Source organism: Delphinus delphis, chromosome 16, assembly GCF_949987515.2.
Source record: "Delphinus delphis chromosome 16, mDelDel1.2, whole genome shotgun sequence".
In the NCBI taxonomy this organism is placed as follows: domain Eukaryota; kingdom Metazoa; phylum Chordata; class Mammalia; order Artiodactyla; family Delphinidae; genus Delphinus; species Delphinus delphis.
The window spans coordinates 26,460,224-26,476,430 of NC_082698.1; the positions used below are offsets into that span (position 1 = coordinate 26,460,224).

General features: G+C 39.6%; 1 protein-coding gene across 3 annotated transcripts in view; it reads left to right on the forward strand.

The window, feature by feature from the left end:
- Positions 1 to 16,207, forward strand: part of ARMH3 (armadillo like helical domain containing 3) — a 176,497-nt gene that overhangs the window by 99,878 nt on the left and 60,412 nt on the right. For all 3 annotated transcript variants that reach the window (XM_060034211.1, XM_060034210.1, XM_060034212.1), the window contains one exon: positions 1,236 to 1,311. In XM_060034211.1, coding sequence (XP_059890194.1) covers positions 1,236 to 1,311 — 76 coding nt within the window. The remainder of the gene's footprint in view (positions 1 to 1,235; positions 1,312 to 16,207) is intronic.

The following is a 16,207-nucleotide window of genomic DNA, read 5'->3' on the forward strand; positions in this document are numbered from 1 at the left end:
TCTTAATGTTTCTTAGGCTGTGACTTCCAACCTTTGAGAAAGTCTCAGGTACATTCTTTTATTTGTTTGGGAGACAAGTCTATTTAAATTCATAATAGCTAATACTTATATAACATTTACTATGTGCCATGCACTGATCTAAGGCTTTATATGTAACTTACTTGATTTTCATGATTATCCTTTCATGTAAGTATTGGTATTATTCTCTAGTAAGTGGCAGGGGCTAGACTGGGACTCCGACAGTTGGCTTCAGAGTTCACACTCTTAACCATTCACTGTGTAAGTACAGGCTGTAGAACCATTCCCTCTAGGTTTAAATTCTAGCTCCATTACCTACAACTCTGTGAATGAACTTGATCAATTAATTATTTGTCTCCTCTGAGTCTCATATGTATGCTGTATTGCATATAACCTTTGTCCAATTTCTGGCACATAGTAAACTCGCTACATGTTTAGCTCATATTAGTTATTCACTCGTTAAAAACATATGCTTGGAGTGCCCACCATATGCTTGCTCTTTCAAGGAGCACTTGTGTTGGTTTGTCTCTTTTCCAAAATAGTGTAGGTACAGTATAGTGTGACCATGAAGCTCATAGCTGATAGAGGATATGATGATCTGTATTTCCATCATTCCTTCTCCTGTGAGTAAGGGTGGAAAAGAGACTTTGGTCAGAGAAGGGAAGAATATTCCTGTTGATTCATGTTGCAGGTCACACAGTTAAGTCAGAGGAGCTAAAACAGGTTACTCCTTGATTGAAACATGACCATCTTCTATCTTACAAGGTTATTTGTCCTGTTTGACCCAGCTTAGACCTTCAGGAGAAAGACATACTGTATGTGGAGCAGGAGGGGGCACTTGCTCAGCTGGCCAGTTCCACTAAATCAGCCCCAGCCATTAGGGAAATGATAAATGTGGCAATCAGGTGACCCATCACACCCCAGTGTAGATTTTAAATGAATGCAAAAACTAGCAGGGAGTGGAGAGAGGGGAGCCCAAGGCAGAGGAGGAGTAGAATATTTTGATAGAAAGTGAAAAAAAGAGGAAAAAGTTTGCGGAAAAGATAGTTGAGAATAAGCCCTTACTTTTTTCCCTAGATGAAGATGTCTTAAATAGAAGATTGGCCCAGGCTCCGTTTGGTTATTCTAATAGTGATATTCTGTGATGTGTCTTCATTCCTCATATTTGTGTTTTATACCAGGGGTCTAACACATCTTTGTTCTTTCCTTTTTTACAGTCCTGAGGCTTTCTACCAATGCAGGCCAGTGGAAAGAAGCAGCTAGCAAGGTGACCCACGCGTTGGTTAATATCAGGTGAGGAATGAGGATTTATCTCTTTCAGAGTTCCTTGGCTCATCCTGAGGTTTATTGTACCTTTCTAAGTGGAGTGTGTTGAACAGCACCACTATTTTAAGCCCTGATGTCTGTAGGAGTGGAAGAAATTGTCGTATTTGATCAAGAAAAGCAGGAATGCATGTGACTTTCATTTTGTCATATTGAAATAACTCACAGTGTTTGCTCTTCTCTGAATTTTCTTACCAAGAGATCGTTGCAAGCCCGTTTCAGCATCTTTGTTGCCAAAGTGTTTTCTGTGTATAGGTCATCTGAAAGCTGTTCTGTGGCAATTTTTTCTGTCATTCTCCAAGAGTTGAATGAATGACTCATGGGGATCTGGAACTTTGACGTTTTGCTTTACATGGCTATTTCTGTTTGTGGTAAACAGAGCCAAATGGAGCTCATGGGGCTAAGTCATTTCAGGTTTCTTACGAAACAGCAAGGCAATTATAGAGTGCTGTCTGTATTGGATAAAATTGAGTCAGACATGGAGTTGGTTTAGGGTTTTGAGGAAGTAGCACACACTCACAGGAGTGAGCTGTTTGTAAATGGAGAGAATGTGCCTTCAGTATTATGAAACCTAAAGCTGACTTTTCTTTCATGCCTTGCTCCCTTTGTGCCTATTATTTTTCATTTTCTCAACAGTTATTATATTGCTCTTGCAAACAATTGAAAAATTAACATTGAGTAGAAGAGGCAAACCCAACAGATGGGGAAACTTGATTTAGCTCCAGATGTAAGCCTTGCCAGACATTTCCAGTAATAGTAATGCACATTTACAACTTGGTATAGATTCTAATTTGTGACAGAGTTGGGATTGTGTTTATTTCTATATCTTTCTTTTCCTTGCCCTTTTTTTTTTTTTTAAGGTAAAATGTCCTGTCCCTGCAGTGATGTACTAGTGTTGGCAAATCTGGGAACAAAAGAAAAAGTGTGAAATGTGTGTGTTGGGAGGGCTGGGATGAGGGAGCATGGGGGTGAGATGTGCTAACAAGATTGTATTGAAGGTATTGAAGGTTGATCTGCCTTACCTGACGCGAGACATTTTGTAGTAAACACGGTTTTATAAATCTCACAACTAAATACATAACTGCATTGAGCAAATAAGCCAGATACTGTAGTAAGGCCTTATGATAAATGTGATTTTCTGTAGGATTCAGGAATTACAAACTGCTTTCTCCCAAATATCCCTTTGTGACCCAAGGGCAGTATGACAAATGTGAGTGTTTGAAAGAAACACTAGATTCCGGGCTACAGTATGAAGTGCATATGGGTATAGTTTATGTTGTGTTTATTTATTCATGTATTTACTTAGGCTTTCCAGGCAGTTCCTTTTCATCTGGGGCCTGTTTCCTTGATCACAATCCTTTATGCTTTCTTTATCTCCTACTTTGTTGCTTTTCCTTTCAGTGGCTTCTGGCTTGACTGCTGTCAGTCTTCCCAAGGGCCATCAAACAGCTGATTTAAGCTATTGGCCTGTCCTTTTTCTTTTTTCTTTTTTTTGTCCCTTTTCTCAATAGCCCAGAAACGACTGGCCTGAGCTTTGAGCAGATAACCATGACCTCTTCCTTCTCTTTTTAGGTCTCTATCAGGCCTACCTATACCTCCATTTTCATTCCTCAAACTTCTTTGATGAACTTGCTGCAGCGAGTAATTATATCATCCTCACTGTTGCTAATGAATTAGACTTGGAGTATATGTAAAAAGTATCAAAGATCCAGTCAGTTTTTTCAACAGGTTACTGGAAAGATGTGTTAGAATATCACTTATCACCCTAAAGCCAGATCAGGGGGAAATACTGGTGATGCTGAGCCTGCAAAAGTTTACTTTTTTCCTTTTTAACATTTATTTTCACTTAATAAGTGCTAAACTTGTTGCTGCTCTTTCTTAAACTGCTGTCTTCTTCAGTCGTCAAACTCTATAGCATGCATTATAAACTTTAAAAAAATATACTTTTTACCAATGAGGAAACTGAGTCTTAAGGATATTTGAATTGCAGAAATCCCACAATTGTTGTGTGGCAAAGCTGAGAATTAATCATAGGTCTTCTAATTCACAAGTCCAGGGCTCTTTCTTTTATATAGTAACGCCTCCTTCTATAGTGTTACATCAAAGGCTACTATGGAGGTAAACAGAAAACTCAGTATGAGGTATTGAAAGGGGCATGGGCATGGAAATTTGAGTTAGAGAAACTGGGTTTTTAATTTTTATCTCTACCACTTAATATGTGATCTTGAGCAAGTTATTTAGCATCTCTGGACCTCTTTCCACCATCTATAAAATGGAGGTCATGATGATATCAATTGTTTTACAGGGAAGTGGTTGTGAGAATTACATATATTAAAGTATTTAGTAAACTATAAAATACTGGTGATTTCATTTAGCGTAATGTCTGTACAGTCCATCCCTGTTGTAGCATGTGTCAGAATTTCCTTCCTTTTTAGGCTGAGTAATATTACTGTTTATTTATTTATTCATTCATTCATTCATTCATTTATGGCTGCATTGGGTCTTTGTTGCTGCGCATGGGCTTTCTCTAGTTGCGGCGAGTGGGGGCTACTCTGTTGCGGCGCGTGGGCTTCTCATTGTGGTGGCTTCTCTTGTTGTGGAGCACGGGCTCTAGGCACGCCGGCTTCAGTAGTTGTGGCACATGGGCTCAGTAATTGTGGCTTGTGGGCTCTAGAGCGCAGGCTCAGTAGTTGTGGCGCACGGGCTTAGTTGCTTCGCGGCATGTGGGATCTTCCCGGACCAGGGCTCGAACCCGTGTCTCCTGCATTGGCAGGTGGATTCTTAACCACTGCGCCACCAGGGAAGCCCTAATATTCCATTTTATGTATATGCCACATTTTGTTTATCCATTCATCACTGATGAAACCCCAAGTGGATTGCTTCCACCTTTTGGTTGTTGTGGTTTTGGTTATTTGTACATGGGTGTACAAATATCTGTTCAGTTCCTGCTTTCACTTCTTTTGCGAATATACGCAGAAGTGGAATTGATAGATTGTATGGTAATCTTATGTTTAATATTTTGAGGAAATGCCATACCATTTTTCTGGTTTAGCATTCTGAGCCTTCCTTAGAATGTTTCCTAAGTATGTCTTCATTTATCCCTTCTCTAAATGTTAAAATGTTACCCGTAAAAGATGTTTTGCTTTTCTTTGTAGGTAGGCTGTGTTGCTTTGAATAAGGGTGTTCCAAGGAGTATTCTTTTCTCCAAGTTAGTATTCTCTTAGCTGAGGGCAAATAAGTGGTATGACTAAGAAGTCAGCATTCCACTGAGCCAATGGTAATGAGTGCTGCCTTATGCTCCTTAGCTTTGCTTCTTAAGAGCCTTGTGTTGTACATCCATGACACTGTTAACTTTGGGTGGTTTAGAAAACAAGAGACTGTCAGAAAATTGGACCTGTGGGTCTCCCAGGGATACTATGGGATATTTAACTTCTGAAAATTAGACCTGTGGGTCTCCCAGGGATACTATGGGATATTTAACTTCTGGCCACCAAATTGATTATCAACGACAGAGTGTATAAAGGCTTAGTAGTAAAGTTGTGATGGTATGCAACATTTACTTATGTTGTTTGTAAAGGTTGTATTGATCCCACACCTGGAAAGGATTTCTTTCTGTCTTTTGTTGATCCTACACCTGGAAAGGATTTTCTTTTTTCTTTTCTTTCTTTCTTCCTTCCTTCCTTCCTTCCTTCCTTCCTTCCTTCCTTCCTTTCCTCCCTCCCTCCCTTCCTTCCTTCTTTCTTTCTCTTTCTCCCTTCCTTCCTAACTCCCTCCCTCCCTTCCGTCCTTCCTTCCTTCCTTTTAAATTTGGCTGCACTTCACGGCATGCGGAACTTCCCCAACCAGGGATCAAACCCCTTCAGTGGAAGTGCAGAATCTTAACCACTGGACCACCAGGGAAACCCCCTGGAAAAGATTTCTAAGGCAGAGTGAACAAACTCTTAGCCACCTCTCCTGTAGTATGTATATTCTTTGATAATCACGGCAAGGGATTGGGTTGCGTGTGAAATTTTCAGATACCTAACAGCTGGGAGGGCCTCGGAGACTGGTTTGCCAGTTGATGACAGCTACAAGTTATGTCTTTGGGATCTTCTGGAACGCAGTGCATGCAATGGCAACCCTAATAGTATCTCACCAACAGTGAAAAGCAGCAGAAAGCCTGCAGACCTTTCTCTTTTTTGGAGTTTAGATTGTGACAGTGAAAATTAAAAGTACTTCTACTTGCTTGGAGGCCTACATTTGCTCAAGTGTCAGTGTTTGCTTTTTACTTGTCTTTAGTGGCTTAGTCATGCTAGTTCTTTAACTGTCAAAGTTATTTGTGTTTAAACAATTTGTCTCTCTCTTCCTGCTTGATCCTTCAGAGAGATTCTTAAAATGCAGCTGCTTAGAAACTGCTATTTTTACAGAAACACCTGATGTCATTAACATACAGGGCCCTATGTTTGTTCCTCCGTATCAGAGCGTTGTTCCATTGCTTTGCCACAAGAAAAATAAAATAGTATTGCTCCACCTTTAAAATTCCACTTGGTATAATTGTTACTTCAGCTGCCTTCACATATCTACTGATCCCCAAAGGAAAAATACCCTGAGGGGCTATGTGCAGGGCTGGAAGGAAAACATTTAGTTTCCCTTGGAGACTTCTATGCTAAATATTTCCTGTCACCACTTAGCAGGCTACCCCAGTGAGGTCCTGTACTTTAGGGAAGATGTCTGCTGACCATTAACCTAATTAGTCAAAAGAGAAAAAGAAAAATGTTAGACTAAAATCTGACCTTCATCTAACCAAAGAACTTTCAAGGTAAGTAATTTGAAGCCCTTAATGAATCTCTTCACGTTAACATCTTATTGCTTTTCACTTAATGAGCATTTTATTAGCACCAAGTTCACAATCCTGTTCTCTTTTTGCTCACAGAAATAGTGGCTGAATGACTGCAAATAGGTTTTTCTCCTGATCTGTAATTTTCTTAAGGTAGATAAAGTTTGATCTATGATATTACTCTATAGTTAATATATTAATTTTTCCTTTTATTTGGAATGCATTAAGCTAAAGTTTAGTTTGTCTTTGAGAATGACTTTTTAGGTACTGCTGGGGTTAGTGACAAGCCTGGGGTTTGGAATGAGAATTTAGTGCATTTCTTTGTAAGTCTCTTAATTGTTCCCCAGTGAGATTGCCTCTTGTCCCCCTGTTTGCTCCACTGGTCTTTTTGTTCCGATGCTGAGGTGTGCTCCTCCCTCCTGCTTATGTGCTTATGTAGCTATTTTCCTTCATCCTAAAAAATACTCCCTCAAAAAAAAAAAAAAAAAAAAAGGAATGCTTTAAATGTACACTCTGCTGGGGGCTCTCAGGAACAAGAAAATCTCTCAGCACCCTCTGGATACGGGGGTTCATTGAGAATAACACCCTTTGGAGTGGGCTGTGTATAGAATTCTGACTGTCACGGGGTCGGGGGTACGGAAAACCCTCAGGCAGTAATCAAGGCCACTGTTGATGGCCACAGAGTTAGAGTTGGGAAGGGCATAGAAGGTCTCATCCAGGCAAAATCTCCCCAAATCCCTTTGCCCATGCACCTGTTTGGGCTACAAAATTTGCCTCTTAGTCACAGCTCTCTTATCAGAATGGATACTGACGAGTTGAGAGGGGGAGCAGTTTGATGCCAAGCATTTCAGCTGAAAGATGCAACTTCGTCTAGTGAAAAGTAAATATGGACTAAAGTGACTAATGATAGAAGCAGAGGCATTGGGCAGATGGCTCTTGAGTAGCAAGGAGTACACGAACATAATCTTCTAGTCCAGTTGTCTGCTCTAAAGTGGCAGGCAGGCTCAGATTATCCCCGGGGTCAGAATTTATCAGTAATGACCTTTCTTCTGTTAATCAGACCCTGCAGATCTCCCATTACAGAGAATGAAAAGCATTATGCAGATTAAAACAAAGCACCAAAATGAGGCTGCTATAATATCATTTCCCCAATGCCTGGGAACATTACATATTATTCTAATAGTTGCTGTTCCCTAATCTCTTAAGACTACAGCTAGAAATGAAAAACCAAACACTGAATCCCATGTGGTTAATCATCTCTTTTGCCCTAACTTGGTTTATGCTGCAAAGTGAGGTTTTGCATTAGGTTGTATCTAAGCTTGTGAACTGCAGTGCAGTAAAGAAGTCTTGGTTTAGGAGATTCAGATATTTATAATGAAATATTAAGATTTTTTTTGTTGGGGCTGCTGTGACTTTAGCATATAAAACCCCTCCTTACCTCAACCTGAAATTCCCTTGGGGTCTTTCTCCATTTTGCTTTTTAAAAAAAAATTGTGGGAAAATATATGTAACATAAAATTTACCATTTTAACCATTTTTAAAGTCTACAGTTCTGTGGCATTAAGTACATTCACATTGTTGTGCAACCACCATCATCACCGCCAACCATCTCCAGAACTTCTTTATCTTCCCCAACTGAAACTCTGTACTCATTAAACAGTAATTCCTCATTCCCTCCTCTTCCCAACCCCTGGAAATCACCATTCTACTTTCTGTGTCTACTCTAGGAACTTCATATGAGAGGAATTATACACTATTTGTCCTTTTGTGACTGGGTTTTTTACTTGGCCTAACATCCACAAGGTTCTTCCATGTCATGGCATGTATCAGAATTTCCTTCCTTTTTTTAAAGACCAAATTCAGTCTTCCGTCATATATATATACTACATTTTCTTTATCCATCGATGGACACTTGCATCCTCCACCTTTTGACTACTATGAATAATGCTGCTGTGAACATGGGTGTAGAAATATTTGAGAACCTGCTTTCACTTCTTTAGGGTATATACTCAGAAGTAGGATTGCTGGATCATATAGTAATTCTATTTTTCATATTTTGAGGAATCATTATACCTTTTTCCACAGCAGCCACACCATTTTACATTCCCATCAGTGATACACAAAGGTTCGAATTTCTCCATAGCCTCGCCAGCATTTGTTATTTTCTGTTTCTTCTCAATCATAACCGTCCCTTTGGGTGTGAAGTATATCTCATTGTGATTTTTGATTTTCATTCCCCTGATAACTAGTGGTTTTGAGTATCTTTTCATGTGCTTATTGGCCATTTGGTATCTTCCTTGGAGAAGTGTCTATTCAAGTCCTTTGAGGATTTTTAAATTGGGTTGTGTTGTTGTTGAGTTTTAGTAATTCTTTATGTATTCTGGATATCAATCTCTTATCAGATGTATGGTTTGCCAATATTTTCTCCCTTTCCATGGGTTGCCTTTTCATTCTATTGATAGTGTCCTTTGATGCATAAAACTTTTTAATTTTGATGAAGTCCAGCTTACCTATTTTTTTCTTTTGCTGTCTGTGTTTTTGTTGTCATATCCAAGAAATCGTTGCCAGTGCAAGTCATGAAGCTTTTCCCCTATGTTGCTCGAAGAGTTTTATAGTTTTAGCTTTTTTTTTTTTTTTTTTTTTTTTTGCGGTACGCGAGCCTCTCACCGTTGTGGCCTCTCCCGTTGCGGAGAACAGGCTCCGAACGCGCAGGCTCAGCGGCCATGGCCCACGGGCCCAGCCGCTCCGCTGCATGCGGGATCCTCCCGGACCGGGGCACGAACCCGTGTCCCCTGCATCGGCAGGCGGACTCTCAACCACTGCGCCACCAGAGAAGCCCTAGTTTTAGCTTTTACATTTAGGTCTTTGATCCATTTTGAGTGAAGTTTTTTACATGGTGTACGGTAAGAGTCCAACTTCATTTTTTTGCATATGGATATCCAGTTTTCCCAGCACCCACTTTGTTCTTTTTGAGATAACCACGACTCTGAATTCTTAATTTGAATCAGGCTGAATTTGGAACTTAACTGATAAGGTATAGAAATGGAGACTCCACGTTTTTTCCTGCATCTCTTCATTCCTTTTGGTTTTTAGGTTTGCTCATTCTTCTGCTTGTTTAAGAGCAGGGACTCTAGAGTTAGGTTGTCTGAGTTTAAGTCTGAGCTCTATTGCTTACTTTGAATAAGTTATTTAACTACTTTTTGCTTGAGTTTCCTCATCTGTAAAGTGAGGATAATAATGGAACCTGTGTCATTGTTGAGATGATTAAATGACAATATATGAAAAGCACTTAGAATAGTGCCTGGCACATAGTCAATGCTATGTAAATGTTCATTATTATTATCTTTTTTAAAAAATTGCCATCCTGAATGTGCATAGCTGGGGGTCTTACCAGCCTCGGTTCTGATGATCTGCACAGAACCTCATTCTAGACAAGCGAGTACCTAACATATTCAAATTTGCTCAGTTCCTTTGGCCCCACCTCATGTGGACTTAAAAGGGACCAGAGATCAAAATGATATTATTACAGGCTGACATTAGGGGAACACTGAAACTTAGGCTGTTAGTCTGCGTCTTGGCATCGTTGATGGGAAAATAGTTTGAATGGAGAGTTTATGTTTTCCATCACTTCTAGCCCTTTGAGATGTTTGATCATGAAACTGGCTTTATTATTTTCAGGTGAGCAGTCTGCCATCTTGTTATAATTGTAGTAAAAGAGAATGTCCTCAAAATGAATATGAGGGGATTTCTCTGGTGGTCCATTGGTTAAGACTCTGAGCTTCCACTGCAGGGGGCATTGGTTCAATCCCTGGTCGGGGAACTAAGATCCCGAAAGCCATGAAAATGGAAAAAAAAAAAAAAGAATATGAAAGGAAACTAACCAATGTGTTCTTATCTCTGGTTAGAGAGATTATAGGTGTTTTAAAATTTTCTTTCTAATACTTTATTAAAAACAGCTGTGGTTTGTTTTTTTTGGTAGATGCTCTTTATTAGGCTAAGGAAGTTCCCTTCTATTTCTGGTTTCTTGCCTTTTTTTTTTTTTAACATTGAAAGGGTGTTGGGTTTTGTCAACTACTTTTTCTGCATCTATTGAGTCGATCATGTGGTTTTCGCTTATTCTGTTGATATGGTTATATTACATTAATTGAGTTTCAGGTGTTAAACCAACCAATCTTGCATTCCTAGGATAAATCTCACTTAGTTATGGTTTATAATTCTTTTTATATGTTGCTAGACTCAGATTGCTAATATTTTGCTGAAGAATTTTTGTGTCCATATTCATAAGAGATATTTCTCTGTAGTTATCTTGTGATGTCTTTGGGTTTTTTATTGGGGGGGGGAAGGAAACTTTATTCACGCATGCACAAAGGTTGTGATATTAACCGAAGATGATGGTGAACCTTTCTCAGCATGCTCGCTCTGGCCGATGCCAGCCTGCGGTGAACCTTGGAACCTTGGAAGCTAATTCCGGTGCCTGGAACCGTCCCCACGTGGGCCAGGAGGTGCATTGGTAAGGGAGGAATCTGTCCCCTCCCCAGCAGTCTTACCTCACCCAGGGATGTTCAGAAAAAAGTGTTGCTGGGTCCCTGGTCTGTGATCCGTGGTCTGTGGCCCGGAGCGGAGAAATGCACACCAGGAGAATCAGGTCTGGCAATGAGTCCCCACCGCCCAGCGATCCCTATGCACCCACTCACTCAACTGCCAGTTATCGGGTGATGTCTTTGGTTTTGATATCAAGGTAATGCTGGCCTCACAGAATGAGTTGGGGAAGTGGTCCCTTCTCTTTTGTTTTTTTGGAAGACTTTGTGAAAGATCAGTATTAATTCTTCTTTAAATCTTTGGTACAGTTAATCAGTGAAGCCACCAGGGCCTGGGCTTTTTTTCACAGGTAGTTTTTTTGAGATTGTAATTCATTCTCTTTGTTTCTTATAGGTCTGTTCAGATTGTCTGTTTCTTCTTGAGTCAGTTTTGGTAATTTGTGTCTTCCTAGGAATTTGTCCATTTTGTCTAAGTTGTCTAGTTTATTGGCGTACAGTTGTTCATAATGTTACTTTTTTTATTCTGTAAGGACAGTAGTAATGTTCTCTCCTTTATATCTAATTCTAGTAATCTGAATTTCCTCTTTTTTCTTTGTTAGTCTAGCTAAAAATTTGTCAATTTTGTTGATCTTTTCAAAGAATCACCTTTTGGTTTCATCGATTTTTCTCTTTTTTCTATTTCATTATTTCCACTCTTGTTTTTTTAAAATTTTCTTCCTTCTGCTTGCATTAGGCTTAGTTTGCTCTTCCATAAAACAAACCTCAATAAGTTTTAAATGATAGAAATAATACAAGGTATATTCTTTGACCACAGTAGAATGAAATTAGAAATCAACAATAGAAAGAAATTTGGTCGGAGAACATATGTTGTATAATTTTCTCCTAGGAGTCATACTCCATAGACAGTCCCTTATCTGAGCCAATAAAAACAGGCCACGATCAGCAGCTCCTACCTTGCTTGGGAGAAAATTAGTTGTAAAAGATATGGCACAGGACAAGAATTTCTTCCACAAACCAACACTGACTCCCGACATAAAATGACGCACCTAAGAACTCTTTTGTGCACAGTATCAAAGTACTGTGTCCTCTCAGAAATTATATACCTCCAAAACAACTGTTCACCAATTAGTCCTATTACTTGTGTACCTGTACTCTTAGTTATAAAGCTCAACATGTAGGCAGTAAAAGCCAGTAAGCTCTGATTGCTCACATTTTGAGTATAGAAAAAGAAATAGCTGTGGGCTATTAGTTCACCAAACAATACAGCAGGTTCTAGAATGCTGTGTCTAATATCTACTTGTGAGAAAATCTCTCACAAAGGAAATGTATGTATCTAAACTCTAAATATAGACTTTTCCCCCACTATCACCTAGTCCTAGCTCCAGATATGAAAAAGTAGACAAAATTAGGGTCCTGTTTCTAATGCATCCTTTCTCAGGAAATATGTGAAATTCTTCCCTTATTCAACTTTGAGCCCAGCCCTCTGTCCTGAATCCAGCTACTGGAATATGAAATAGAAGGAGCTCCTCGGTGGGTTCCAGGTGCACGCTCTGAGAGTATCAGTTAAGGCCTTCTAGGTGTGGGGCCTCACCCTTTGTAAAGGCTAGTGTTCCATAGGAATGTGACAGCCAGCTTGAGGAACCTCTTAATTGTGAGTTAGTTGGGAGAGATCTTATATGTATCTGATGACCTTATTTTGTTTTTGTTTGTTTGTTTTTGTTTTTTAATGCCAACTCTGTTTTATTTATTTTATTTTTCAATTAATTTTTATTGGAGTATGGTTGTGTTACAGTGTTGTGTTAGCCTCCACTGAACAACAGAATGAATCAGCCATGCACATACAGATATCCCCTCCCTTTTGGATTTCCCTCCCATTTAGGTTACCACAGTGCATTAGGTCGAGTTCCCTGTGCTATACAGTATGTTCGCATCAGTTGTCTATTTTATATATAGTATGAATAATGTATATGTGTCAATCCCAGTCTCCCAATTCCTCCATCCCCACCCTTTTCCCCCTTGGTATCCATACATTTGTTCTCTACGTCTGTGTCTCTATTTCTGCTTTGCAAATAAGATCTGATGACCTTATTTTGAATGTTGTTTTGGCAAATGCTTAGACAGTCTTTTTGCTTGTTAATTACACTGATATTTTTCTCTTTCTTAATGAATTATGCCAAGTACTTACTTGAGCCTTTTGGAGGTGGCTTTGAGGGACTGCCTTTGTGACTGAGCCAGTGATAATGGAGTAGCTGCTTTCTGGTGACTAAGGTCATTGAGAGTACAGGGTCTTGAGGTAAGTTGGGAAGGGCTTTCTTCTCAGCAGACAGTTGCAGATAAAATTGCTAAGAACGCTGGAGGAGAAATGTATGATTGGCAGTTTGCTCCAGAATGTTCTAGCCCTCGGTCCCAGGTGTGTGAGTGAATGGGCCCCATGTGGCAGGAGAGCAAATTCTCTCCTCTTTCTTTAGGTACATAGTCTCACAACATATCTCTGTTTCGTAAATATGTATTTACATAGCAAAGACCTTTGGTTTGTATCTGTCCCATTGGTTATTCGTTGGATTTCCTACCTATAATTTTATAGGTAATATGGTGTGGTAAATTAGCTTAGATTTTAAACCTAGCATTAACTTTTTTATGGGTATCTGAGATGAGCCATCTGATGTATATTCTTCATTCTGCTAGTCTTTTAATCAGCAGGACTTACCATATGCTATTTCCAGTTTCTGTAAATAGGCATCAAAAACCTGAGAAGAAACACATTGAGAGAGAGAAAGAGAATGAATGAGAGGAAGTGTGGTGTGTTTGTGTGAGATCGATTTGGGCTTCTTTCTTTAAAAGCCTGTGGTTTTAGGAGCATTTCTTTATTCTTCTCTTTCTGTCACTGCTTCCTTATTTTTATAACTCTTTCTAAATACTAGGAGTTGAGAACCAGAGGGGCAGTCAGGGTGACCTAGAATAGCTGCTCTATTTTAGCAGGTCAGGAAGAAAGGTGTTTCCAACTGACTCATTATAAAATGGGGTCATAAGGGTGGGAAGGGGCTAGAGTCTACAGCAGTCCAAAGCCTATCATTCCTGGGCTTTTGCCCTTTCCCAGACAGCTCTCTCCATCCTCTGGCTCTCTGGAGATGGCCTGCTTTTGCCGGTACAACTGACCCTGGTCCTTTAGGGATGGGCTGCTCCCTAATTATTATTGATTCCAAGGAAAGAAAAAAAAACAAACATTTTGTTTTCACCTGAGAAAAGGTTGTTGCTGTTGTTTTCCAAAAGGAATTCTTGCTAGGAAATGTAGATATTTAATCATGGCTTAGTTCACAAAATGCTGGCTTCTAATTGTAACTTATATAAAGCCTAGCCACAAATGGGATCAGTAGGCATAGTTTAGGTCCCTAATTCCTTTCCCTTTTCCATCCCATATCTAAGATACTTTAAAAAGTAGTCTTTTAAAACTGTGGGCAGTTCATCTTATACCTTATTTTTCCTTCTTCGTTTACCTTTTCCAAAAGTCAGAGTGGAACTCTGTTCATATAACTCAGGTACTCTAACCATGTTGAACTGTAGACTGTTAATCTGCTGATGGGATGAAGAAGCCATTACTATTGGGTAGCAATATATTATCCTATCAGCAAACCCAAACAGGCATCTGTTCAGCAGGTGAAACTTTAGGTTTCTTTGGATTATTGTGAACAAAAAGAGAAGTGTTCTTGGCCATAGGAGCTTAATCATTCTAAATTCTCAGATTATACCAGAATGGCTAAGATTGCATACCTTTGTCTTATCTATTTGACTTTGATCTTGCAGGTTAGCAGTGCTGGGTCACAGAACCTTAAAAGCTGAAAGAATTTAAGAGTCCATCTACCCCAGTCTCCTTCCCAAAGCATAAATCTCATTTGTTGGGGTAATATCCAGCCTCTGCTTGAAGACTTAGTGAAATAGTGCTTAATACTTTAGGCTATAGCTATTCAGTTTTTAAAGTAATTAATTTATTTATTTTAGCTGCCTGGGTCTTAGTTGCGGCACGTGGGGTCTTCATTGCAGCATGTTTTGTTGTGGCATGCAGGATCTTTAGTTGCAGCATGTGGACCCTTAGTTGCAGCATGCGAACTCTTAGTTGCAGCATGCATGTGGGATCTAGTTCCCTGACAAGGGATCTAACCCGGGCGCCCTGCACTGGGAGCATGGAGTCTTACCCACTGGACCACCAGGGAAGTCCCTATTCAGTTTTTTAAATGATGAGAATCTCTTCCTCATGTCGATTCTTCCTTTTTATAACCTGAACCTATTAATATTTCTACCTTCAGATGCAACACCAAAAAATTTACTCTTTTTTAAAAAATTTACTTATTTATTTATTTTTGGCTGTGCTGGGTCTTCGTTGCTGCACGCGGGCTTTCTCTAGTTGCAGTGAGCCGAACTCTTTGTTGCGGTGCGCAGGCTTCTCATTGCGTGGGCTTCTCTTGTTGCAGAGCATGGGCTCTAGGCACGCAGGCTTCAGTAGTTGTGGCACGTGGGCTCAGTAGTTGTGGCTCACGGTCTCTAGAGCACAGGCTCAGTAGTTGTGGCTCACGGGCTTAGTTACTCCACGGCATGTGGGATCTTCGGGGACCAGGGATCGAACCCATGTCCCCTGCATTGGCAAGCTTATTCTTAATGACTGAGCCACCAGGGAAGTCCCTTTACTCTGTCTTCTATGTTGACTTCTTCAGAGGGCTAACATTTATACTACTGCCCTTCTGTAGGCAAAACATCCCTCAATTGTTCTTCATATGACATGGTTTCTAAATCTCTGGGGTACTGTGATTGTCCTTTAGATATATTTTATTTTCTCAATTTACCTCCTAAAGTGTGGTGTTAACGTGTGCCTTGTACCAAATAAGCATTCAGTAAATGTTTATTGGATCAGATGACACCTAGAACTGGATACAGATGTGATCTTAGTAGCTTAGATTGTAGAGAGACTCTTAGCACCCAGGATATGAACCTATTTCATTTGCAGCCTCCAGTTGCATTAATTTTTCAGCAGCTGAATTTCATTGTTGGTTCATAACAAGCTTAGGTCCCACTAAAACTTTCAAATCTGCTTAAGGTGACCTGCAGTCAAATTAACTCTCCTCCATCCTGTAATTGTTCGGTTGGTAGTGCTGTTTTGCTTTGTGGTGCTGGTTAGTTTGTTTTAATGCTACTTGCTTATTGTAGAAATTTTTTAAACAATGCAGAAAAGAGCAAAGAACAAAGTAAAGTAAAATCTCACCATTCAGAGATAGCTACTATTACTGTTTTGGTGAATCTCCTGAACATATCTAGTTGATTTTTTCTTTTAAACTAACCTAAATGAAACTCTTTATCCTTATTAAATGTATCTTTATTCATTACAACCCATCAATCTAGTTGAGTCCTGATTATGTCATTCTATGTATTGGTTTTCCTTTGTAGCTTTGTATCATCGGCATATTTGATAAATACTCTTTCTAAATTTTTGTCCAGATGCTTTGATATAATCCCAACTCTGCTA